The sequence below is a fragment of the Polistes dominula genome, unplaced genomic scaffold (genome assembly GCF_049000335.1).
Source record: "Polistes dominula isolate Pdom_NZ unplaced genomic scaffold, Pdom_raw_medaka contig_24, whole genome shotgun sequence".
In the NCBI taxonomy this organism is placed as follows: domain Eukaryota; kingdom Metazoa; phylum Arthropoda; class Insecta; order Hymenoptera; family Vespidae; genus Polistes; species Polistes dominula.
In genome coordinates, this window is record NW_028301150.1 from 3,058,459 (window position 1) to 3,085,258 (window position 26,800).

General features: G+C 36.4%; 1 protein-coding gene across 3 annotated transcripts in view; it reads right to left on the reverse strand.

The window, feature by feature from the left end:
• The window catches only part of rg (A kinase anchor protein rugose), a 198,931-nt gene that overhangs the window by 43,077 nt on the left and 129,054 nt on the right, over positions 1-26,800 (reverse strand). For all 3 annotated transcript variants that reach the window (XM_015317773.2, XM_015317778.2, XM_015317785.2), the window contains exons 31-37: positions 25,369-25,576; positions 24,744-25,082; positions 24,154-24,280; positions 23,957-24,065; positions 23,694-23,869; positions 23,327-23,601; positions 23,035-23,171 (exon numbers count right to left, since the gene is read on the reverse strand). In XM_015317773.2, the coding sequence (XP_015173259.2) occupies positions 23,035-23,171; positions 23,327-23,601; positions 23,694-23,869; positions 23,957-24,065; positions 24,154-24,280; positions 24,744-25,082; positions 25,369-25,576 (1,371 nt within the window). The remainder of the gene's footprint in view (positions 1-23,034; positions 23,172-23,326; positions 23,602-23,693; positions 23,870-23,956; positions 24,066-24,153; positions 24,281-24,743; positions 25,083-25,368; positions 25,577-26,800) is intronic.

A 26,800-nucleotide genomic window follows, 5' to 3' on the forward strand; every position in this document is an offset into this window, starting at 1 on the left:
TTATTCTTGGAACGAGTAGAAACGCGAATATGCCCAGACAATAGTAATAAGATAGTAAAATGTTAATGTACAAATTGGAATGAGTAAAAGGAGAGAAAGAGCATTTATGTGACTGATCGATGCTCTTAGCAACCTGTTTGAGAATGCTAAATGTAAGGAAGAGCGTTTAGAATCGATTGTACGCGTGCCAATTCGTCGCGTGAATGAGCATTAAGATGGATCTCGAGTTCTCCAATTTACTTCGGTAAAGATATACGCCAGTTCTGATTCTACAGCTAGCTGGCTGCTAGTTTAACGTGAAAGCGATTTATTTTTCGATAATTCTGTGATATTCATTAACGTCGTGCAGTAATTAACGCCAAGACGATTCAATCGAGTTGTTTCAAGATCCTTCTAAAGATGTTTTAAGATTGGTACGATGAAATGTTGTCGTGCCTGGGTAGAATGTTTTCGCTTGGTGAATCTCGACGAGCTGCCAGCGATTAATCTGAACTGACTAGAGAGAAAGAGAAAGAAAAAGGGGAGAAAAAAAAGAATTAGACTGAGGGTGGTTTAGAACAGGACCGTAACCTTATATCTACAGAACCCCGTTCGACTAAGCTCGAGTTAGAAAAAGAGAGAGAAAGAAGAGAGAACCAGGCCTGTGTTCGGGGCCGATCTCATATCGTATTTCGTGTTATTCAAATGCCAACAATGCTATTAAAGGATTTCTCTGGTAATCCTTTTCCCGCAGTTGGCGAAGAGAGGGAGAGAAAAAGAGAGAAGAAGGTGGGTTTGGTTCATGGCGAGAACATCGAACAGCACAAAGCGTCGGATATTTTGCGCCGGGACACAACGGACGCAAACAAGCACAGGACAATGGCGGTTGGGGCCTATCTCGCGAGCTTTGTTCTTGCCGATCGCGAATCTTTTTCTTCTCTTTTTCCTATGTACTTATTTTTCCCCACCTTTTTATTTATAACCCTATCCTAGTACCAACAGGCTTCTTATTTTCCGATCAATGATATGTTTGTAATACAACTTTAGATTTAACAAAATGTTTAGATTTTTTATAAGATAAATGAGATAATATTTTTCTTATTTCAATAAATTTTCATTGAAAAAAGATAAAAGAAAAATGATGACTATTATTATTAATTATAATAATTATAAGAATAATTATTTTTTTCTTTTGGTGGTACGTATTTCATTTACAATCAGATGTAAAAAAAAATAATAAATATTCCTTACATTCTCAAAGCCCTTTATGGAAATTTATATGAAGTCACGTTCGAAACGGTAGTCACGTTAATAGTCGTCGGTTGCATAAAAGGAAAACTTGACTTGTATCTGAATTTTAGTATCGTCCTGTTACATACGAGCTTTCAGAAATGGGTAGAGAACGAGCGGCGCGATCGGATGGGAATGAAGTCATCACTGACAAAAAGAGAGGAAGAGAGAAAAAGACAAAGAACGAGAAAGAAAAACATAGAGCAAAGCTCGGAGTCAAGCAACCCTCATTGCATTTCGAGCGTTGGCTTGGAAACAATTACATTATATGTTGTGTAGATTGACTCTCGATTTTCTGTATCCCCTCTCGTCCAACTATTTTGGACAATTTTTTTCATCTTTCTGCTTTCTAATATAATCTAATGATTGATTAATAAATAGATCGAATTATAATGAAGTTAGTTTTGAATTGAATCTTTTTTTGAGCGTAGTATACTAGATTTTATTAGCTTATTACAAAAAATTAACAAATTGATACGAAACAAAACTTTATAGAGTCACATAGGATCAAATGATTAAATATTACCAACAAATGAATACATTAATCATTGATGAGTCAGAAGTAACAAGAATAATCTTACCATAATGTTAGCCACATCGAACTTGTCTAAAAAGTTTGAAAGATCAGTAGTGGTCCTAGAGTGAGATCCCTTATAAAAGTGACGCGTGAACAAATGACGATAGCACTTTTTGTGGCTCACGCGGCTGGTGGATTCGTAATAACTTCCACTCGAAGGAATTTCTCAACGGAGAAGAACGCGGGAGGAGGGTCAAGGATCATTAAATCGAATATTATAAATGCATTAAATACATTGTAGGGATGAGTCAGAATATTTTCGATAAAACAGAGAGAAAGAGGAGAAGTTGGATTTTGGTAGGGTGGCAGGTGGCGTCAATTTTACGGGCCAACGCTCATGACGGATGTAACGAGACGCGAGCAATTCTTTCTACGTATACGCCCGCGCGCGCGCGCACACACACGGGTTCTTTCGTACATTTGGTGCGAGCGCATTCGTTACACGTGGTCGCTTCACTGGGCACGATGTCATGGCTTGTTTTATGGGAAACAGGGACAGTCTCTTCCTCTCACTATGCTCAGTTTCAGCTTAAGGGGCTGATGATTTCTACAGAATCATTCCCCTATGTTGAAACTTCGATCTAACGAGCAAATATATTCAGCAAGTATTCTAATCGATTATCCAAATCGTTTAAGATTCAAAACGCATTTACTGGTTCGAATGAAAAATATAAGAAATTTACACCGAGAGGATCCAGGTAAAGATAAAATATCAATTTCTTTTACACACTCTCTTCTTCAACTTTTAAACATGGTTTAGAAAGAAATAGGCAAAAAAAAAACAACAACAAATATTATAGAGAGAATTCAACATTAGCATAACACGAACAAGGGAACGAAGACGTTTTCCATTACCTGGCTCATTAATCATCCCCGACTGACCCACGTTCGACACGAACTACCCATTTCTGCGGACCGTTTCAAAAGATGGAAGTTTTATCGATCTTCTCCAAGTTGCTACGTAAAATACGTAAATAAAAAAAAGAAAAAAAGAAAGACACAAACAAACAAAGAAGAAGAGAATAATGAAAATACGTTAGAGATTATTGTTTGAGTTTCATCCAATTGGACATATTTTATATATCGATGGAATTACGTTTGAAATTAGTTGTTTATCGTGGCACTTATTCCTTTCGTAGCTTTTCCACACAACAGTAGTGTCTTCTTCCTCGGGTATAGATGGCGCGCGTGGCTCATTAGGACTAATGAGTAATGAGCCGATGATTAGAGGAGGCGGGCCGGAGGCGTGGCACCACCTTGATCTCGCCGCCGAGTGGAACGAGTTAAGAAAATTGATCCTTTTGTTCCTTTTACTTTAGCTTCTTCTTATTACTTCTTTCTTCGTCCTCGTCTTCAGCTTCTTCTTTATCATCTTCTTCCTCTTCTTCTTTACCTTCTTTTATTTCTTCTATCCGTATCGTTCCTTTTCCCTTTTACCGTTCCTTCAACCGTGATTCACATTGCTCGAACGATAAAGAAGTTCGAGTAGAATCTCGCAAGACGAGGTCCTGGAGTATCGCGTTACCAAGTACCTTCTTCGTGGCCAAGACCCTTCCACTTTAACTTAGTTCCTCGAAGGAAGGAAACTCGAGATTCTATGGCGGATTCTTAGTTAATCTTCGAACTAACAAATACTCACGTTTCATATTTTTTAAATTTACTTTTATTCAAAATAAAATTTCTAATATATATTGATACCTCTAGAAATTCCTAGATATCGACGTTCTTTTACAAATGAAAAAAAATATATAACGAATTTGTTGAAATTATATATTTCAACGAGAATAAAAAGTATTGTTCGTTGAGATCCTTGGAACCCTGAGGCGTTGTAATCCTCGTGTCAGGATGCTTACGTCAATTTCGTCGTGGCTCTTCTTATGGCACGAAGCTTTGATTAGGTCGTTAAGTTTGCTAATGCACCCATAAACCTTTTAATTTAACGAACGATGTCGGTGCTCCTTCTCCTACCTACTTTATTTTCTTCTTTTACATTGTTTACTTCAACTTCTCGTGGCATTAAGATTTTCTAACCCTTTTCAAAGCTATTTTCGTAATTATGGAAAATAAACAAGGAAATCTCTTCTCTTCGTAAGCAATCCTTTCTGCATCGTTTGAATTTTTCTCGACAAGATTACCGTTACAAAACGTCGTGTGCGTTCTCCAACGAAACTGTTGTCGTAAAGATCTACTTTTACGAGCTGTGATTTTCATTATATATACATCTTATAACATAGTTTCTTCAGTATTTCGATAAAAGTATGCAATCCATTTATAAAACTAAATTGTATACCTACTATTGAGAGTATTATAACAATTATCTTGATTATAATAGAAATTAACGAAGTATTCAATTGGTAAAAATTTTTACAATTTGATCATTTCCAAAAATATGAAATTAGTAATAAAGATGAAGACGATCTAGGAATCCTTAAGAATAAGCAAAAGAATAAAGAATAGAAAAATAAAGGGAAAGCACGCGTGTTTGGGACCACAGAATCGATGTCCCGCGGCTAGTGTCAACGTTTGACTTTACGAGGGAGCTGGCAGGCACAAGAATGAGAGAAAGCCCATGGCTCGCAGGGGTTCCAGCTTTACAATGGCCACCCGTCGCGGTGAGACCAGCCCCCTCGACTCCCGGACGAGTTAATGTTATCCTACGCCATACTTGTGTAGTTGCGTTTCTATTAAATAGACGTCAATCGTACGATTCGCCGATGATTTATATCCCGCGATGATAGACAGGGTGGGCTTCAATCATATAAGCAAAAAGAGAGAGAGAGAGAAATACTAAGAAAGATTAGAAGCATTATTTTTTAATAAACGTTTACAGTACGCTATCGCATCACGTCGATTCATAAGAGAACTTCTTTTTCCTCTTCTACCACGATCGTAAAAGATACGAGCACGCTCGCTCGTCTCCGACTCGATCGATCGTAAAAGTATTTTCTCTGAATTAAAAATAGATAAGGATTCCTCGCGGCTTTGTACTCGAGGCGCACGAGGGTGGTGAGCATCGGTCTCGGCAGTAATTCATTTCAATCGTTAGGTGTTTTGTAGCTATCTACGAACATCTATACGAATGGAACGAAATAAAAACTATTTAAGTAAAGGGACATCGAACTTTGTTAACATAAAAATAAAAGTATCCACGTTATATATCGAATTTTCTATATTTTTTCTTTTTGCTTAAGATGCGAATAAGTATTTATCTATAGAAAAAGATCTTCGTGAGTTTAGATCGTTGAAGTTTTATTCATGGGGAAACGATAAACGATCAACCCTTTTCTAACATCCTCCCTCGTAGTTTTTTGGTTCTTTTTGAATCTAACCACCATGCCATGTCACCATTCGAAATTCACTTCAAGAGAAACTACTACTACTGCTATTGGGATAGCCTTATATTCCTTTATTTTTCTTTTCTTTCTATCTCTCTTTCTGTATATGTATTTCTTCTTCTTTTTCTTCTTTCAAAGACGGTAACCTGATCCTGTTATTCGCGCGACAGAACTCAAGAGAATTCCGCCGCTAGTATGTGTACATCTCGTGTATCCCCCTCTTCCTCCTCCTCCTCCTCATCCTCCACCTCCTCCTCCTTCTTCTTCATCCTTAACATTTCCTTCCTCCTCTTCTTCACCTTTTTTTACTCTCGCTGTTTTCCACGTAGTATAATATGCGTGAAGAAGATCGGGTGGAAGATAAGAGAAACCCTTGGGGTTAACAGCGAGCCAGGTATATATCGAGGACACGAACGACGATCCAGCGTTCAAGTTTCTTCTCTTCCAAGATGAAAATGTTGCCATCGTTAGTGTATACGTTCGGACAAAATGATATCCGATATTTTATTACATACTCGAGTGATCCAAAAATTATTGAATATCCAAAATTAAATCCAATAAAATTGTATACATTATTTTGAGAAAACAATTCATGAATTAATTATTTAGTTTCGTGTGTGCCAATTAAAAAAAAACAAAAACAAAAAACAAAAAAAAACATCAAAAATCCCAATGCAAATGTAAAACTCATAATATCAATTGTAACGAATTTTCTAAATTAACTCAAGAAAAAACTGATAATAAATTATTACATGTAAAAGATAGAAGAATCTGTTTCCTCGATTACAAGGTGTCATGCTTGAGAACACAATTTTATCATTTCTCTTTCTTCTTCTATTTTTCTTCCCTCCTTCTTCCAGAAGGAAAGCTCAACTGGAAGTCTGTTGGAAGGGCTGACCAGGTGACGGCGGCGCCTCGAAACGCATCCATCTTCGGGGCCCGGTTTTGGGGTCCATCCCTTTGGTCTACCTCTATACGTAAGGATCCACAAGACGAAGACTGAGACGAGAAGTAGAAGAGAAGACGACGAGAAGGAAACTAACGTAGTACGAGAGAAGAGAGGAGTGGTGAGATGAGGTAAGGTGAGCTGAGGTGAGGTGAGGTGAGGTGAGGTGAGGTGAGGTGAGGTGAGGTGAGGTGAGGTTGGAGGGGAAAAAGAGAAACTCGAACTGGACGGTTATTTATTAGAGAGGCCTCGTTAAGGTCCATCCTCGTAGCTGAATCTGTTTTCTGGTGAAGGTAGGAAGACCTGTCACACCCGCGTTATTCGAACCGAGACGACGGCATTGTTTTAATCTCCCACCATCAGCCTTTATCATCGTCCACTTACTTTGTATCTTTATCTCTTTCTTTCTTTTTTGGCGTTCTTTCGATGACGTATGCAAGACTTCTTCTCTCTTTCTTCTCATCGGCCAATCATTTTCTTTAAAATACTCAGTTCGTTCGCAAACTCTTTTCCTTTGATAAAATCTCGACTTTTGGATAGTATCTTTTTAAAGGGAACATCCTTACCAAAATGGTTGCTGGTATTCACAGTGGGAATTGATTACGTCGACGTTCGAGAATTAAATAAGCAAGATGGTTCTTTTTCGACGTGGCGGGTCGCCCTTCGAAAGATCTTGGCGGTAGATCGTAGTTATTCGCTGCTTCTGAATTTCTTCTTCGTAGTAATTCGTTAGAAAAAAAAATCTTAAATATTTTTGTATAATTATTTTTTTGAAAAGTAAAATTAAAATTGAATAACGTAATTTTTCTTTCCTTTTAAAGAAAGAATTATCAATGAAGTTCATTTAGTTTTATTTACATCAAAAAGTTAAAGCAAATGTGTTAGAACTAAATAATTTTAACAAAAAGAATCTATGTGTTTGAACTATGATCTTTTTAGATCGTAGTTGTGGAAAAAAGGTACAACTTAACGGACAATATCAAAGTGTAAAGGATGACACGGTGGCTGTTTAACCTTAAACCACTTGGTGCGATCGTCGCGCGTTTACCTGCGTAATATACAGCTCAGTGTATATCACGATACAGCAATGGAGGCTGAACGTGGACATTTACGATCGTTGGTCGTAAGAGATGCCTTTTGTAGGACAACGGCGATACAATGTCAGGTGTCCACTTCGAGTAACCGTATGCCAGTAAACGTGGGCATCGCATAAGCATCACATATGAGATTTTTGTTCTCCACCACCCGATTTTGTCCACCCACTGCTAAGAAAAAGGAAGACAGATATAGAAAGAAAAGGATAAAGAAAGAAAGAGATAGAGAGAGAGTCATTCGCCCACGTGACGCCGAATCAGCCGAATCTTTTAATTGCTTGACATCTTTATAGCTCGTATAAAACAATGAATAGTAAGACGGAGTTTCTCGATACGGAGGATGGAAGACGAAACGTCGTATCCCGTGGATCGAAACTATGGAGGATCGTGTTCGAAGGGCGACGGTATATCATTTTTACGGTGTCTCAAGAATACTTCGAGCTTAGGTTTCGTTTTCGTTGCTGGAGGTGAGAAGGAAATTCGAGATGCTTATGAGCTAAGAACTATTTCTTTCTTTTTCTTTTTCTTCATCTTATCTTTATCTTTATATTCGATTTCATGTTTGAGCAAATACAATTTACCTCTATTATATATTTAGTATATTAAGGTGACTAAATTTAATGTAAATTCAAACTTTCATTATGTTCATTCGTTAAATACAACAAATCTTTATGTTCTTCTTCTTCTTGTTTTTTTTTTCTTTAAATCCAAGTTTTTAAAAGCCGAAACTTGAAGCAACAGTCACACACGATTATACGTATAGATAGAGAATATTAGTAGTCACGGCAACAACGACCAAACTTATCGTAGTCTAGTCTTTGCTTTCTATCGCGGTTCAAGGCTTGAGAATAAATCAACCAGTTTGTCGAAAAAGAAAACTCGAGCCGACTATGCACAGTGATACATCCTGCGGTTAGGATTAATAACCGAGTTAATTAACGATCGAACGTGTGATCGTTCAGAAACAAGATTCCACTTGACCTTTATATACGTTTGATCGATTTCATGAACGTAAGTAAACAAACCAGATAGCTCACTAGGTTTTAAATCGACGTTTCTTACTGTTTCGATCAGCTGTTAGAAGAAGGAAACGCGTTAGTGATGATCATTATTTTTTCTTTTCCTTTGAACATTATTACGAATTACAAATAATTCTGAGAAATTTATTTTATATTATTTATTATTATGTCTACTAACTTTTTTTCATATTTATATCTTATGAAATTACATTACTTTAGTATAAAATGTTTTCTTTTACTTTCTTTTTAATTAGAACGACGAAATGGATGTTAATGAGCTCATTTTGCATCATCAAAATTATATACACCGATAACGTGCATTAATGTTCTTTATTAAAGACCACAATTAATTTCTTAAATGTTCTCCAAATTTTATTTACCTCACTATGCATCAATAAAGAACTCAGTTTTATCTTTTTCATTTAATTTTGGTAATTGTCAAGTATTTGATAAAACATTTGGCATACACAGATCATTTTCTTAAGCGAAGAAATCTCCTTAACTTTGTTATGAAGCATCGGTCTCGTTAAAAGTAATGTAAGTCACCTAATCGAATGAATATAAATGTCTTTTAAAATTCCTTCAATTGAGATATACTTGATAAAGAACTAAGAACATAACACGATTGGATACAGTGTAAATGAGAGGTCATTTGAAAGTAAACATTCAGTATATGTTTTGACGATCAGTATGTATGAAATATGTGTGTGTGTGTGTGTCATGCGTACGCATGTAAATAAATAATATTTTAACAGAATATTTAAAAATAAAAATCTGTATATAAAAACAACTAATATTTCAACCATACACATAGATTTATTTCTCCTAATAACTAATTTAGATAATTTAGAATTTAATTGACCAATCAAACTTCACTAGAGAGAGAGAGAGAGACAGAGAGAGAGAGAGAGAGTCAAATGAACAAAATTTAATAGTAAAAACGCGAATAAAAAAAAAAATAAATAACAAGAAAAATTTACGAGAGTATTTAGAGGAAAAAATAAAAATAAAAGGAAGAAAGAAGCTTGCGATAGTCTCAAAAAGATTGTGCGTCGGTGATGTTTGCTGGTATGTTTGGCCCTTCGGTATTATGGTTGCGGCGTCTGAGGCCGCGGGGGGCGCCGGCGCCGGGCATCGAGCATCGGCGCCGGCGCGTAAAATCTCTGCGTTATGATCCCCCTCTTGCCCCACCTACCTACCTACCCTGCTGGACCCGAAAGGAACACCTTCTTCGTAAGGTGCTCCCACGACGTTCAGCTTCGCCGACGTCCGCCACCTTCTCTTTCTTTTTTTCTTTCTTCCTACGTATTTCTTTCTTTTTAAAGATCTCTTTGGAGCATTTTAATATTCAATTTCCAACTCCTTTAACATCTTTCTATAGTTTCAGCAATTTAAATACATCTTACAAGTATCCCCCACAAAAATGTTATTAATTAATTACAAACAAAATGTAAAAATGTTTTAATCATTATGCGTTTAGATCGTGGTCTTGTTTTAATATGACAGAAATGTTTTCGTAAAAAGAAATACATAGATTATTTTATTTTAATAAATATTAATAACAATAAATAGAATTATTTGTATTGGAAAATATGAACTATATTTTAGGTGGTCATTTTCATTTCATCTATCTTTCTTCTTCATAAAGAAATATTTTTTAAGTTTTTTTTTTTTTGTACCTTTTGTTTTGAAACATCTGAAGAGATGTTCGACTCATGACAAATGGTACCTTTCGGGATAGGACCGATCGGTAAGTTTCATCGTGCGACACGACCACGAACACATTGGATCATTCAGATACGAGAGAGAGAGAGAGAGAGAAGGACTAGGAAAGAACTTTCCGCTTCGTAAGATCGGTCACGAAGATGGTAAGGTTCAAGAAACTACAGGATCTTAACTTTCCATCGGTGAAATTATTTATAAATGCTGTCAACCAAGTTAGCGGATAACTGTCATTGAAATTAATGATTCCAAACGATATCGTTTAAAGTATTATCAATCGTATGAGAGATCTAAATGGAAAAAACAGAACTTTGACCCGCATAATTTGCAAAAAAAAAAACATAAAATATACATATACCAGCATAATATTCTTTAATCTTTATAAAGTACAACAAAGTACAGACTATCTGTAAACTAATTACAAATAGATATCGTTAAAACTTGTTATTTTTCCATTTAGCGAATTATATTCTCTTCGATTTATGCTATGAGTATATATTATTCTTACATTTAAGAACCCGCATTTAAAATTTGTACACGATATAGAACTAACATGTTTGATTAACAACGCAGCTGCAACGAAGAAAACATGAGGATCGATTGGTCGATCGAACGATTTCGATGCATCGATTTTAATTCGTAGTTTGTCTAATAAGGAACAAGTAAGTAAGTACACTCGTTAGCCTCGCGTCATTCTTCTCAGGTCGGACTCTATATACCTGTAATTAAGAGGTACGCCAAGGATACGATCTCGCGCTCTTGAAACAACATTTGCTTTACGTGGTAATCGAACTTGTCACGAAGCTACGTTCTACCCCATGTATCTTACGAAACATCGTAAACCATCGTCAACATCTTGGAGGAACAAACAAAACATGCTAGAAAAAAAAAATTGCAGGAAGATAAGAAAGAAAGAGAGAGAGAGAGAGAGAGAGAGAGAGAGAGAGAGAGAGAGAGAGATAGAGTGAGTGAGAAAGATGAAAGGAGAACGAGATCGGATTCGATCGAGTCTGATTTTATTTTTGCGAGTAGTTCTCTCTTTCTCTCTCTCTCTCTCTCTCTTTCGTTTCTCTCTGTTTTATCGAGATGAGCAGCGTGTGCGTTCGAAGAGAGGAAAGAGACGAAGAAGGGTCGGCAGGAGAGGAGAGGTATAATTGAATGTTTTGTATAATTAACCTGCGCCATAACTCAAGGTACGTCGCGCCTCCAGCCGCGGGCGGACCTCCCTTCTTTGCAAAGAGAAAGAGAGAGGATTCGCTTTGCGAAGGAAGTATTTGTATATTCACGGATGCGCTTTATCCATCCATTCTTCTTGCATAAAGATTCACGTAAAGCGAATCTTTGGATAAGAGAGAGAGAGAGAGAGAGAGAGAGAGAGAGAGAGAGAAAGAGAGATAGACAGACAGAAAAATAAAAACATAAAAAAAAATAAAAAGAAATCGCATCGATTGAAGGAATCGAAATTTTGTTCATATTATTAGACGAAAGGTTATAAATTAAACACGTTGATCTCGTTTCGATTTTGCGAAATCGTTATAAGATCGAAAAGTTATCATTGGACTTCAAACACGTTCTACTTATTTACATATATAATAGTGAGTTAAAAATATTGTTGCACTATGTATAATCTTATTGACACGCATCAGTTGAGAAATTAATTATACATACGCGAGTTAGCGAATGAATGAATAAATATGATCGGACGTGTGCAAGGAAGTTTATGACACATTACCGGAGGGAAATAGAAATGGAAAGGATAAAGAGAAAGATAGAAATACGTAGGAACAGTTACGGTAAATATTTGTCAAGTCGAATCAACGTATCCGTTTATTCGAAAAAGTAATTGGCCGCCTAACCCGTTGTTAGGCCAAATAGTAAGTCGAAACCGTGACTGAAACCTACGCCCCCTACCACTGATCTCGAAGGGGCCACCTAACAACCGGATAATCATTGCCGTCAGGTCAGCGAGAAAAAGAAAGAGAAAGGAAGAGAGAGAGATAGAAAGAGAGAGAGAGAGAAAGTATGCGAGTGAGAGACCGGGCAACTCGTAGAGAGCCGATCTTTGAAAAATCCAACAAAACTTTTGGCCCTCGAGAGTTTACATCGTTTTGCACTAAGCTTCGTGCACTAACATAAGAATATCGTTTCTTTCTCAACAAACTCGATTCCCTACTATTCAATGTTCTTTCAACAAGAGAGAGAGAGAGAGAGAGAGAGAGAGAGGGAGAGAGAGAGAAATTGTGTAATCTTACTGAGAATATTCTAAACTATGTGCATGCATACGACGTTCATTCAAGGTCCAAATATACTAGATGTCAGGTTTGTGCTTTATAGGAGACCGGTAGAAAATATTCCATCGTAAATTATAGAACCTAACGAGAATTAATCGTAGGGATATAGTATCGAGATCGTTAATCGAAACTCCACGATACGTTCTCTCTCTTTTCTCTCGGATCTTCGATTAATGCCAGTAGCCAGTGGAATACAAGAGGCAAATTGAAAAAAAAAGATTCATTTCGTTCATTTCTTCTTATATAATCCATGTTATAATACAAGAAAGGTACACAAGATTAATTCTTTTAAAAATCAAATTTGTAATCGTTCGTAAAACCGGATCGTTTCCTCGATCCACCTTTTTCTTCTTTATTTATGTTTTTCTTTTCTCTCGAGTAAAATTGCAATATGTGTATATGTTTATTTAAAGAAATCTTTTACTTAAGTAAACCAATTTACTGACAATTTTTGAAAACGATGACGAGTAATATATTCGCGGTGTGCTTGCAAGTGTTTAATTACAACAATTTCCATCTCATTGCTCGGTTTTCTACAACGTAGCACCACCGTGTGCTATAAGCGTGTCACGCGAGATCGCTTGTTACATGCACGCAATGAACTTTAATTGTTTAGCGTGTTGTATTTTAATTCGTCTCCATTCACATTAGTACTCGTTACATTTTTGTTATTATGATTTTTCTTTCTTTCATAAAATGTAATACAAATTTTCTTAGTAAATTTTTGTATCGATCTATTTTTTTTTTTTTTACTATTTTTCATCCTTCATTTAAAATTCACAATCCTAAGATTCTTGTGGTCAACTAAACGGTCACTTAACCGCATCGTCTACTCTCAAGTTTAGAGTACGTATTCCTTGCGGAACTTCTAAGCGCCTATTTAAATAGCTATATTTTAGAACGTAGCCATAAGGCCAACAAACTGTCAAGAGATCATACCCTTGTCAAAATAATCGCTAAATTATGGGGATGCGTATAGTTTTAACTACCAGCTCGATCGCTCGCTCGTTCCCTTCTTTTCTTCTTGTCCTTCTTTCTTTTCTTTTCTTTATTTTTTTCATTATTTTTTTTTTTCTTTCCTTGTTTCTCTCTCTCCCACTTGAAAGTTCGAACAACATTCCCTTTTCTTACCTATCCATTCGTCTCATTTCATCTTTCTCTTTCTTCGTGATACCTACCATCACCCATGTAGTTTTCTTATTTTCTATTTATTTTATCCTTTTTCATTTTTTCTATATTTTATCATCTTATCTATTTTGTTTTCTCGCATTTTTATCTTTTCGTTAAAAACCTTTTTTGTTTTCTTTTCGCAGATACGAATGAACGAACAAACACATATGCTGTGAATGAAAATCATATGGGACAGCTGACGCGCCCACTATGCAACGAGTTATTGAGTAGAAAATGATTAATGAGTTAATAAAACTTCTCATTCTACGACGAGAATTTTAATCATCCAGCGAACATTTTAATTAACGATTATATATTTAGTAACTGTTATCATTTGCCGAATAGAAAAAAAATATATTTCTATAAATTTGAAATATTTTTAAAATGATTTATTCTTATTTTCAAATAAACTTCGTAACGAGTTTTCGTGATTAAATTGAATATTAAATAAATAATAACAGTTTATCACAGATTAATTTTTTACAATTATTATCTATTACATTACAATATCGGATAAATTTAGAAAATACACTTAGACTCTAATTACACCATCACCCATTTCCTATTTTTCAACTATCGATTACATAAACTTGCATCGATGAAGAACCTGCGGAAAGTTTACGAGGCTCGTGTCTGGGACGAGTTCGTGTGCCCCCGAAGAATTTGCAGCATAGAATTACGTTCCACCGCTTGTGGCTATGTAATGTGAATGTGTACGTATGAATATACATATACATATGTATTTATACAACACTGGTTATTCATAGGTCTGCGTGCAAGCACGTTATCGGAGAAAATATACGTTTTCTCGACATTATCTTCAGGACGCATGATTTGCGCGCTCGCCTATCGCGAAGGATTCATTAATATTAATCGATTCGTCGTCCTCGTAGTCGCAGCCATTTCGCGACGGATTGAAAAAGCACCACCCGAGGGTCTTTAAAAGAAAGAAAGAGAAAGAAAGAGAGAAAGAGAGTTACGCACGCGATCATGATTAATGATAGAAAAGGCGAGAACGGGTGATTAGGGGGGCAAGGTAAAGGTGAAATTTCTCCTTATCTCCTTCCTCTTATGCATATTCTTTAATACGATCCTTTCGTTACCTCGCTTCGTATTAAATACAACCGAGAATGAGGAAAATGATTCTAATTAGTCATTTCTCCAATGAGAATATTTTTTTTTAGAAAAAAAAACTTATAATTATTTTATTTACGATTAATAATTATGGATAAATTTTACGAATTATTTAAATCGTCTATTAGCCTATATAATAATGTTCAAGATATAAAAAAATTATATGTAGAAAATGGCCCCATTTGAATGAATTTGAGAGTAAGTATATTGGGAATGTAAAAAGGTCGAGACTTTTTATTCCATGTTGTTTTAACGCTTTGTATAGCTTACACAACTCCAATTCCGTGTCATGTCAAAGGGATCAAGAAAAAGGGCACGTTTCAAGCATACGTCCAGATGGCACGCGCGGCCAAAAGGGTGGGATGTGCTAAGGATACCGGCATGAGGGTTAATTACGGTCGACTATAGGAGGGAAGAAGAAGGAAGAAAGATGAAAGAGGATAGAAAGAAAGATAGGTGCCTCCGTATGGTAGAAAAATCAATGCGTTTTAAATGATGACGGAGAAGGAAGGAAGAAAGAAAGAGAGAAAAAATAAGGAACGGACGACGATGACGAAGAAATAGGTGGGAGGTAGAGAATAGAAGTGGGAGAGGGCTAAGAAGCGATCAAGTGGGTTGCGGGAAAGGGAGAGAGGGCTTATAAATATTGGGTATGGACGAGATCGGGCGCTACTTACGCCGTCAGCGATAATGACGGGGTGTGTTCGGGCTGTTTGCTTAGCGAGCAGATTAGTGAATGAATCCACAGGTGGGCGCCATCCGTCACACTCCGAATCGGATCCAACTCAGCCCCGCCTATCCAACGACTAAGACCCTTCTCTCTCTCTCTCTCTTTCTTTCTCTTTTTACGCCTTTGCGTATATTTTCTCTCCTATCTCATCTCTTTACTCTTCATCTTCTTTCATCTAACTCCTTTCGTGTTTCTCATAAACACTGAAATTGACTCGATGAAAGGTGGGAAAGTGAATTTGTGGCGTCACCGCTTGTTGAATGATTTTTATTCTTTCTGACGGGTTGGTAAGATGATCAGAAGCTTTGGTTTTGATTTTTGTTTGGAAAAACAATTCGTCCCATAATTACATCCAATTCTGACTGGTTAGTAGCCGATAGGTCTACTTGCGTTCGCTGACAGTGTTGATCCAACACGAAACAGTTACCAATGATATCCATTATCGGCTCCCTTATCACGTTTAGAACCACCCATATGATCGTTTAGTTAATCCTTTGTAGGTGTAGATCAATGACCGATGTCATTAAAACCGAGTCGATGACTTATTCAAATGTAAATTGATACCGATCTTATAAATGCCTTTGCAAATCGACTGTTATTATCGACGAGAGTAGTATTTACTGAAAGCGATGAAATTTCATTTCATTATCCTATTAATCTTTAACGATAATGTAGCTTATTATTTTGAAGTATATAAAAATTGAAATCTCAATTCTTGCTCTTCAACCAAATTCTTTTTCTTATAACTAGTATGAGATCAAGGGACTAAGACTAAAGTGAATAAAAAATTTGTTGTCTGCAAAAATGTTTCAGGATACATAACCTACTATGTATCCTCCTACTCTATTACTCACACGTCATGTCGGTTACGTCGTCGCGATTAGTCGAGATCGCGATGACGAACGAGCCGGTAGGAGCGAAGCGAGCATTTCGGGCCCATAACGGGTCCCATTTTCTCCGACGACCTAAGAATCCCGAGGTACCGATATGATGGAGTGCTAGGGAGATTGGCGGACCACCGGAGTAATGTCCGCGCTAATAGCAGTGATTACCCTGCCTCGTTGAGAACGAAAACCCGCCCCCTCTCTTCTTCTCTCTTTCTCTTTCTTACTCTTTTTTCTTAGTCTCTCCTTCTTACTTTCTTTCTCTCTCTCAACAAGTTTGCAGCGTTCGTTTCGGCTCGTAGCTCATACCTTCTGGCCCGGTGTGTCCAGCCCACGAATTGATGGATGTTTGCTAAAGTAAACTCCCTTCTCTTTTTCGTGCAGTCGAACCTTCGCTCTCGTGCTACCATAATGTCGAGAAGCTAAAATACTGTACGGGATGCAACGAACGATTAAACGTCTGCACGTTGTTCGTATGTTTTTCTACCCATCTACGCGATCAACTTGAATAATCTAAATCTTTTAAAATGTCGATTAGAGATTTATCTTATATAATATTATCTATTTTGTTATGTGTGTGCTTCATATTTATATTATATAATAAATACAATTCTTATATAAAAATTAAATTCAATTAAAATTGATTGATAGATCATGCTGGTAATTGTACGTTTGTTAACACTAATGGTAAGCCTACCGTTCATGTATAACTTCATATATACTTATTCCTACCATGAGAGGTTAAATGACCGATTTAAAAAAAGCTTATATTTCAATATAGAATAAGATTTTAGCCAATTGGATAGTTAACAATATACCTTCTATTACTCAAAATTGATTAACGTAAATTTTGTGTGAATGTTTTTTTTTTACTAAAATACAGGATTTCTAAAAATGATCATATCTTTACAAATTACAGGACGTGGTCATTTGACCGGTCATGGTACGTTCAGTGTTAAGATTTCGTTTCGCGATAAAAATGATAATGAATTGGTGAAATGAGATAGTAGCCTTGAAGATTAAGCAAAAGAGAAGGAATTATCGATGAGCGAGAAGCAAGAGTGTTTGTAAGTCGTAGAGGCCAACGACAGTCGGACAGCTGTTGTGGTTGGTTGGCTATGCGCTAGGCCGATGGCGTTCGTTATTTATCGAGGAACGTTTGCATTCGCAAGATCTTCGAGATAACGCGTTAGGAATAATGGAACGAAAAGTACGACCAAGTGCATCCATGATGACTGTATTTAAGACTATCGTCACTGCCAAGTTAATGCGCTGCCACGCCATTCTACTACAGAATAATTATACACGCATTATTATATTCTCGTTTGCGATAGATCACGCGATTTTCATACATATGCATCGGATAAGAAACCAGAGTCGCTTGGCATTCGAACTAGCTTTAACATCCTCCTATCCTTTCTTTTAAATGTCTCAGTTAGTAAACTATTTACTGAGATTTTTAATGATTCCTCGAGTTTCATGTGACTAGATATTTTTCTTTTTTTTTTTTTGTTAACACCTCTTCGAGAAGATGATTGATATTATACATGTAATTAATATTATTAGTGACTTATGTCATAATATGATAAAAAATAATCTATAATTTTACGAATAAAGTTGTATCAATCTGACGAGACTTGAACTTTGGATCATTCATGAATAATAAAGTTCAGTTATAAGGAAAAGAAAATGTTTGAATATTATTTAAGAAATAAGTTAAAAAATCACAACTATATCAAATCGAATGATCAACAAAATTTGCGACTACCGGAATCAAACCGGCCACATTTAGGACGAACTCCGGCAGGAGTTCTTATCAGATCCACTTCTCTTTATCGTCAATAACTTTAAACAGAGTCAGCGGTGATCGTAATCTAGAACATCGAGTGGAAGTCGGTCGACTATCGAGACACAGGGGTGTCCGTTAACGTGGTTGGCGAGCCTCGTAGAACGGTAATTTAAGACTTTCGATGAAAATACGAAGACATCCCCCCGAAGATGTCCGCGAGGAATATCTGAATGCCGCGCGTGGGCAGCGAAGCGAGTGTGTGCCTTCGGGCATTCGTCCCTTTCTCCGCCCTTCTACTACCTCTCGTTCCATCGATATCGAAACATGCGTACGAAGCTACACGGAATAAGAATTCGTATTTTCGATCGTCCTTCGCTTTCGAACCTCTTCGATTCGCTTATGCACCTACGTTCACGACGTAAGAAGGTAATAATTTTCATCGAAAAGCCGATCCCTGCTTGTGTGAGCAAGCCCGATCAACGTTTTAAATAATAACAAAAAGAATATATTCTATTTGTATATTCTTTACTTTTTTTTTCTATCTTTTTTTTTTTTTTTAATCCATTACATAAATTAATAATAAATATCCATGCAAATAGGAGTAGTTAGTTAGATGATATATTGATATTGATTAAAAGAGATAAATAGATGGTAATGATTCCGTCGATAAATATTGAATAATGAGTAGATTATAATCATCAAGAAGAATGGTCTTCTTATTTGCAAATAAGGTTTGAGTGAAAAAGAATTAAATCAGGCCACCTGCCTGGCCGGTCGATTTCGTTCCCTCTTACTACCTGATTCTAATTCTATCATACCTTATTGGTTACTCCTTTAAAGACAGAGTATCCCGCGGCGATATCCGTGGTATGTACCGACTAATAAGTATTAGAAGAGTGTTTCTAAAGATTTTTGGGCTTCTGTAAATACACGTTGTAAATGACTAAAATTATATATACCTTATACACCTAAGGCTGAATTGTGTTATGTAAATCATATAGTTAAAAATTAACATAATCATTCGAAACTTGTTGAAAACTTGGCGAATAACGAAATTATTATTTATCAGAGAGCGTCGGATTAAGGAAAACGTAAAGCTAACGTAACTTGAATCGAAAAGTGTTCCGTTTTAAGGGATCGAGCGATGAGAATCTTGCGTGTGTAGTGAAATACTTATAATTACAGCCTGCTGCGTTATGCAAAATGAGAATTGCGACTTCCCCTTCGATACAGCGTTAAAATGCGAATAAACACGACGCCAAGAATTTCTTCTACCTTGAATATAAGTTTGATTGCGAGCGGAATTAAGAGAAACAATTCATTTTTATTTCATAAAATTTGGCTCTGAAATATCGCGTAAATGATAATTAAGATAAAGGAAGATCAAAAAATACCTTTATAATTAATAAGAAAAGGACTGAAGGGTTACTTCTCAACTTATTATTAAATATATTTTCACTTAATTGAGATTTCTTGAAAATATAACAAAAATGTCATTATACCAATAATTATCACGACACGCAAATTTTTAAAGCAATGTGTTTTCAAGAAAAAAATATCGATGAAAAATAAATCACAAGGGACACGTCTAAAGCAATTAGGCAATGGTCTTCCCAGGGTTCTTCCAAAATGATTCTTGGAAATACAAAAAGCTCGTGTGACGCGCGAAAGGAACGATTATTCGGATCGATGGTGCGAAAAGCAAATGGCCGAACTTCTTCTCGCTTAAAAACAAAAATGACTAGGATGAAAGAAGAAAATGATAGGGAAAGAAATAAGTAGAAAGAGAGAGAGAGAGAGAGAGAAAGAGAGATAGAGTAAAAGAAAGAAAAAAGGCGAGAGAAGGGCGCTCCCTTTCATCGATGCGGGACAAAAAGGGTTCGATCGAAAGTCTCAAAACCCCGGGAGACGGTGGTCATTATTTGTTTTAGATATTAATGCTCTCCACGGACTATCGATAATTCACTCTCAGCTTTCTCAACGTAATCGCACGGTGTGTGTGCTCTCTCTCTCTTTCTTTTTCTCTCTCTATCTTTTTCACTCTTTGTCCGTAATGTACAACGTATATAAAAGAGAGATAGAAAAAGAATAAGGATACAGCATCTAAGAGAAAGGATAAAGGAGGAAAGAGAGAAAGAGGAGGTCCGTGTAAACGATAAATCACGATAAATACGTTTGCCCAGGCCCATTATAAAAGGAGGAAGAAGGAAGGAGGAAGAAAAGAAAAGAAAAGAAAAGAAAAAAAGAGTAAGAAAAGGAGGGGAAGGGAATCCGCACGATCGGCCAGGCACGGGCGAGTGCTCACGCGCGGGAGGAAGGAAAAAGAAGGTGTACCGATATAAAAGGGAGAAGGGTGAAGGGGTGGGCGGTCTTGCCCCACCGATATGCGATCCTCTCCCCGGGGCAACTTTCTTTTTATTTTTCTTTCTTTCTTTCTTTCTATACCAGTGCATCCTTTTCTCCGAGAGCCGCGCATTACGATCGCTTAAGTCTCGACTCGACTATCGAGTGATCCATCGCCTACGAATTCGACGAAGCCTCCCGCCTACCCTCGGGACATCCTCGACTAATGAGTGTGTCTCGATCGTGAACGACCAGTCTCTCTCTCTTTCTCTCTCATTCCTTTCTTCTCTCCTCTTCCTGATACCGCTTCCAGGTGCGGTCTCTCGGCGTTTCTCCTTAAAAAGGATTCCAATTAAGAGAACCTGGTTCGAGCGACCACTCGCGTCTCCACTCGCCATTCTTTCTCTTTCATGTGAATATCAAAGACGACAGGTGGCCCAGAATAGTTTGCTGAAGCCTACGTGAGACAAGAGGTAAAAAGAGAAAAAGAAAGAGAGAGAGAGAGAGAGAGAGAGAGAGAAAGAATAAGATGAAGATGTAAGACAAAGCAAAGAGTATAAGCACTGTCCTTTAAAAAAATTTCTTGTTTATCTAGAAAAATAACACAGATACATATGAGCATATAAGTATACGATTTTACGAGCCATTGCACAGTCTTGTGACGATAGAAGGTGTAAGAACGGTAATTTTGTGCATTCCAGAGAAGCTAGTCTGGTCTATGCCACCGATAATGCTCGGTAAACGTGTTATGGAAGAAGAAGAAAAAAGAGAAAGAAACAGTGAAGGAGGAAGAAAGAAAACGAAAAGAGAGATACGAAGATGAGAAAGAGAAAGAGAGAAAACGGGTAGGTAGATACCGGAGCCTGCGGGGGGCTCATAATTGCCGACCCTGAAGATCGGCCGACCCCATGGGGCCCTCCTCTGTTTGTTTTATTCCCTAGTTATACAAACGCGAGATCTACGACCGATATATGATAATCGTACCTCTGCTTCTTCCAGTCCCTTTTGGATCTCGTTTCTGATCTCCAAGTCTCTTTCTATCTCTCGTTCTTTCTTTCTCTTTCATTTTATACCTATCCATCCGTCCGATCTTCTCGCCACTATTCTCTATCAAAGTGACCACCCCCACGAATCATAAGCATGGACACACGTCCAAATCAATTCCAATGAAAACCAATTATAATAGTCAACGAGATAGCAAACAGAGAGAGAAAGAAAGAAAGAGAGATAAATAGATTGTCTTCCATGGAAGCTTTCGCCACGTCTCATCGTTTATGGATCCCGTTTATTCAAATTCATGGCTACCTGGCATGATTAATATTCTTCCTCGTGGCCTCGGCTACCATCGCTTTCCCACGAAAACGATTCAACGTCGCGAGTAGAGAAAGAAGGACGAATACGCGTGCTCACTCTACGATTACCACTGCCGATGTTTCGATGCCTCTCTCTCTCTCTCTCTCACTCACTCTCTCTCTCTCCCCGTGTTTGATGTTCTCTCTTTGGTTAAAAGGACACTTCGAAAGATAAATGCCTTCGTAAATCACTTTTCGTTTTCTTACCTTTACCCTCTGACCTTCACGACACCACTACCTCAATAATCTTACCTTAGACGCAGAACCAAACGTGGATTCTTGCGGTTCCTTTCGATCCGAGCTCGGTCAACTTCCTGGTAGAAAGGCAAGCTGTCTTTCCAGGATATTAATATAAAGGCGGGATGATATTAACTACCTTAACTTATCGAGTATGAGTTATTGCAAAAGTATCGACAAATTTAACGATAAATATATTATAACTGTTAAACGATCTTCCAAGATTTGAAAAAAAAAAAAAAATTAATAATACAGGAAAACAAAACGGATCGATCATGAAATCTTGTATCGAAGACACCACAGAGGAGGAACGCTCTACTGCTGAACAACTCGTACGCTAATGCTCGCCCCTACGTGGAACCGGTTTTCGCATTTACGATTCAATTTCTGAAAGGCTCGACGATACTGGACGAGGAAAATCTATCGTTGAAACGGCCATTGTATTCCTTCGGGCATTGAAAAAATGAAAGCAACAAATAAGAAATAAGAAGGTCCATTTTCGTTCGTGTCCACGTTCGCGAACGGTTGGGTTATCGTTTCGAAACAACGCCTAAGCTCATATTTCAAGAAGATAACTTTACGAAGGTAGCAGGTTGCGCCAAATACATCTTATATAGAAGTGCTAATCTAAATGTTAGGAAAAGAGAGAGAAAGAGAGAGAGAGAGAGAGAGAAAGAGAGAAAAGAAGTAAAGCCAAGTAATTAACTATCGAGATTACGTGAACCATATGTCACGATGTAAAACGCATGTGGTTAGTGTCGCCGTTGGTCAAGATAAAATCAAACGAGACCAACGTAAACGTGATACTAACTCGTGAAAGTCGTTAAATTTACGTTCCCTTGGTTTATACGTACTGCTCGCAAATGATATGTAAACCCTGCGGCCGAACGACGTAATATTGTGCATACGTTGAGGAATATTTTTGTTGGTATGATCTTAAGGTATGGAGTGTCTTATTAATTTAAAAATCTTCCGATTATCTCACAGCATGCGATCGTAAAGTCGAAAATATGTTGAATATCCAGAAATTCAACTAATTTATGGTAAATACAAATGTCACTAGTTGGTAAAAACATTTTGTAAAAATGTTTTCTGATTTTTTGTTTCCTTTGTACGTTTTGTTAACAATTAAAAATACTTACCTCGTTGTCAATTTTCTTGAATTCCACGTCCTCTTCGTCTACCTCGAAATATAGCTCCGTTGACGTGACGGAAATAATTCCAGGCGCAACTATTCCCGGTGCAATTAATTTTCCTTTCGTACTAATATTTACTGGACCTAAAAATGCAAATTAATCTCATTTTTCTATTATATTATCCGCTATTATTTCTAAGCAAATAATTTTTATAAGCAATTTGTTGCCAAGTCTTTTGTTAAGAAATATAATAAAGGTCAATAGGAAGAAAATAGAAAGTTAAATAATAGATAGTAACCTGTTAAGTCGTTGTCGAGATCTCTATCATCCGAGAGAAGCTCGCTGTCGTCCATTAGATCCGCCGACTGCAATTGTTGCTGATGTGCACGCGAGGCTGCGAGATGCGCGTGAAACTCTTCCCGCGCCTGAAGGATCGCATCCTCGGGTGCACCGTGTTCAAGGGCTGCCTTCAGCGTAGCTTCGGGATGGCTCGAGCCTAGTGGATTGTGCACGAAACGCTTACGTCTACGTGCATCATCCTCCCAAGCATCTAGCTTCCAATATTCGGCCAGCCTAATAAACGTACGAAGAATTTAAAAGAACTTCTTTATCTCGTTTCTTTTTTAATTTAATTCGTAATAACGTGTGATAAAAGATTGACTCACTTTGCAGCCATTGGATCCATGTAACCCCAGGCGCCATGTTTGTTTGATAAAATATTACGAACTTTTTCAAGCAATCTACTTGCGATCACGTTATCTCGTCTCCGTGCTGCTGTAATCAAATGATCGCACATTCTTTCCTCTTCTCGTCGATCTAACAACGTTTGAGCGCACTGTGACTGTAATAATTAATATATTGTTATTGATAATTGTCGAAAATAGATTATTTAAAAAATGTAATTTCTTTTTATTTTGAATAGAATTACCTCAAAGTCCGCGTGTTTCAATACATCGTCTGCTCTCATTCGATTTAAAATAAATTCTGCTTCGTTAGCAACTCTTACTATATGATCTTTCATCGCGTGGGACAACAATCTGTAGAAAAGATATTGAAAAAAATTTTAATAATAATTCTTATCTTGTATCATTTGTTTTTTTTTTTTTTTTTTATAAATCTCTTTACCTGCCCTCGTTGATGAGCTCGATAAAAGCAAGACCAGCATATTTTTGTAAAGAATTCTGCCATTCCTGAGAACACAACAGCATCACTAGTTCTACCACGGAATTGCTGTTCTTGAACGTGGTTAAGCCTATTCAAGAGAAAGAAGAGAAACCGTTTAAGTGTAAAGACAAGAAAAAGTATGAAGAGAGTTTGAAAGAGATGGAGAAAGGAAAAAGAGGTGATTTACAAGCACTGTTCGATTTATCGTTCTGCAATGACGGAAAAAATAAACGTCCATCGAGAATGTGACACGACGATCGTACGCGACGTTGCGCGAATATCGAGGCTTCGTGTGATCATAGTGAATACCAATGATGATGATCGTCGCTTGAACAACGATAAATTTTTTTTCAACGACATAACGAAATTTTCCTTTTTAAAATGATAAACAATTTCTACGTGAAGAAATAAAATATAACTGGCTGGTTAATGACGTGTCATGATAATCAGAGAAGAAAATATAAAAACTATAATATAAAAAGTATATTACATGACGCATGAAATATACGATCACGATCAAGTTCCAGTTAAAATTAATTACAAGCTCATACCTTTCCCTTCCATTAAAAGTTCTTGTCCGTGCGATCCGACTAACGTTTTTGAAAGGAAGGGCGCAAAGTCGACCATAATTTCTCGAAGAAGAGGACAAACAGAACCAAGCGCCATTTCTAACTTTTGTGTAAGCGAAGCTTCTCTTGACGGTGTTGGTACAGGAAGATGATCGACCAATCCTTTGATCGGTAGATCGTCCGGTCTCGGAGATGCCGGATTGACAACCAATCTATCCGGTACACGAACTACGGAAATTTCAGCTGCAGGTTTTTCTCCTCGTTCCGCACTTCCAACTATCTCTTGGTCCAGAACGTTATCTTCGTTGTTTTGAAGATCACCTGAATTTGAACGCATCAAAGATTAAAATGTATATACTTTATTAAAACATTTAATTGAGTGCATCCAATTATTATTATATTTTATATTTTACGTTTCCACATAAAAAGGTATTGAGAAACATTTAAAAATATTGTGCAATGCTAAGTAAATTATAGTTACTTTAATAGAAATTAAATATATCAATAAAATATAAATCATTATGATCAACTTTAATTTGCTTTTATCTTTAGGTTTAATCAAATAAAAGATGCATAGAAAAATATTGCAATGACAGATAAGTCTTACCTCGAGAATGAGCGATGTTATGAATATTTCGAGGATCCTCTCGAGGATTTGGTATGGGTACAGTGTCACCATCCTCGTTCAAATTCACGTCGGTCCAGGCTTCCTCAGATGAATTATGTTTATTCTCGTTATCCGTCGTCACTTCCGACGGACTTGGATCCGCAGTGATGTTGCTACGATGAACAGCCTCTTCGCTGGAGTCGTTGCTCTAAGAGGAAAGTCAAATAATTTGGATAAACTTTTGTTGTTCTTTAAATTAATTTAATTAATCAAGAATCTCCTTCAATTCGAACAGCAAAAATAATTTCTTTGCAAAAATTCTTAGATAATAATAATTATCCGTGTTCGTAGAAAAATTTCGATCGATGTATTCGATGTTTTTACGTTTTTATGCGTATATGAACTTTTTATTTGTGTAATAAAAAAAAAATGTGAGAAATGTTTTCTTTTTTTCATATATCGGGAATATCTACTGCTACTAATACTAATCGATTATAATACTACTTGCTTTTTATTTCAAACAAACGACTTTAATTGGTAGCCTACGTTCTCTTAAACACATCAACTTTATAATTTATTCACGATATATAAATATATATATAATGTATAGGTAATTACTATTTACGAACACAATATAATGTAATTTATGTATGTCCAGATCTTCTTGTTGAAAAAAAAAAAAAAGTTCTCCCGTGCTACGTAGTTACTGTGACATGCAATATCGTTAATACATTGCCAAAACGCAATCATCTAATATAATAATAGATTATAGTATATATATATAATATATATTTAAAACAAAAATAAAATTAATCAAGCCTCTTTCATTTTCAAGCTTCGACAAAAAGAAAAGAATAATCATTCTACCCAGATTGTATATTTGATTTAATTTATAGCATATATTATATGTATACACACGTGTGATTTCAATATGAAATCAATACAATACGTTTATGTATATGTATAAATATATGCTATAAAAAAAAACATAAATTATAATATAGTATGCATACGTTTCGTATCATGGCAAAACATTCGTTGTTCAGATGAAGCTTTTCAAATATTTGATTAAGAGAAAAATGAAAAGGTAGATTATATTAGCCAAAAAAAAAAAAAAAACAAAAAAAAAACAAGATAATTACTTTAGCTTAACCCGTCAAAATGGGTGTTGCGATATCCGTCTTTTTGATTTTTACACGCAAATCAAAATTCTTCGTAACGTTTAATTAAAATGTGAAACTATTTCGGTGCTTTTTCCAAAATTTATTATTCGGAGAATAATTATAGATAAGGACAGATAAATAGTGGAATAGAAATAAATGAAAGAGGGTTAGATAAAGAGAAAAAAATAAAAGGAAAAAAGAAAGAAAGAAAGAAAGAAAGAAAGAAAAAAAGAAAGAAAGAGAGAAATATAGAGGAAAATATGTGTGAG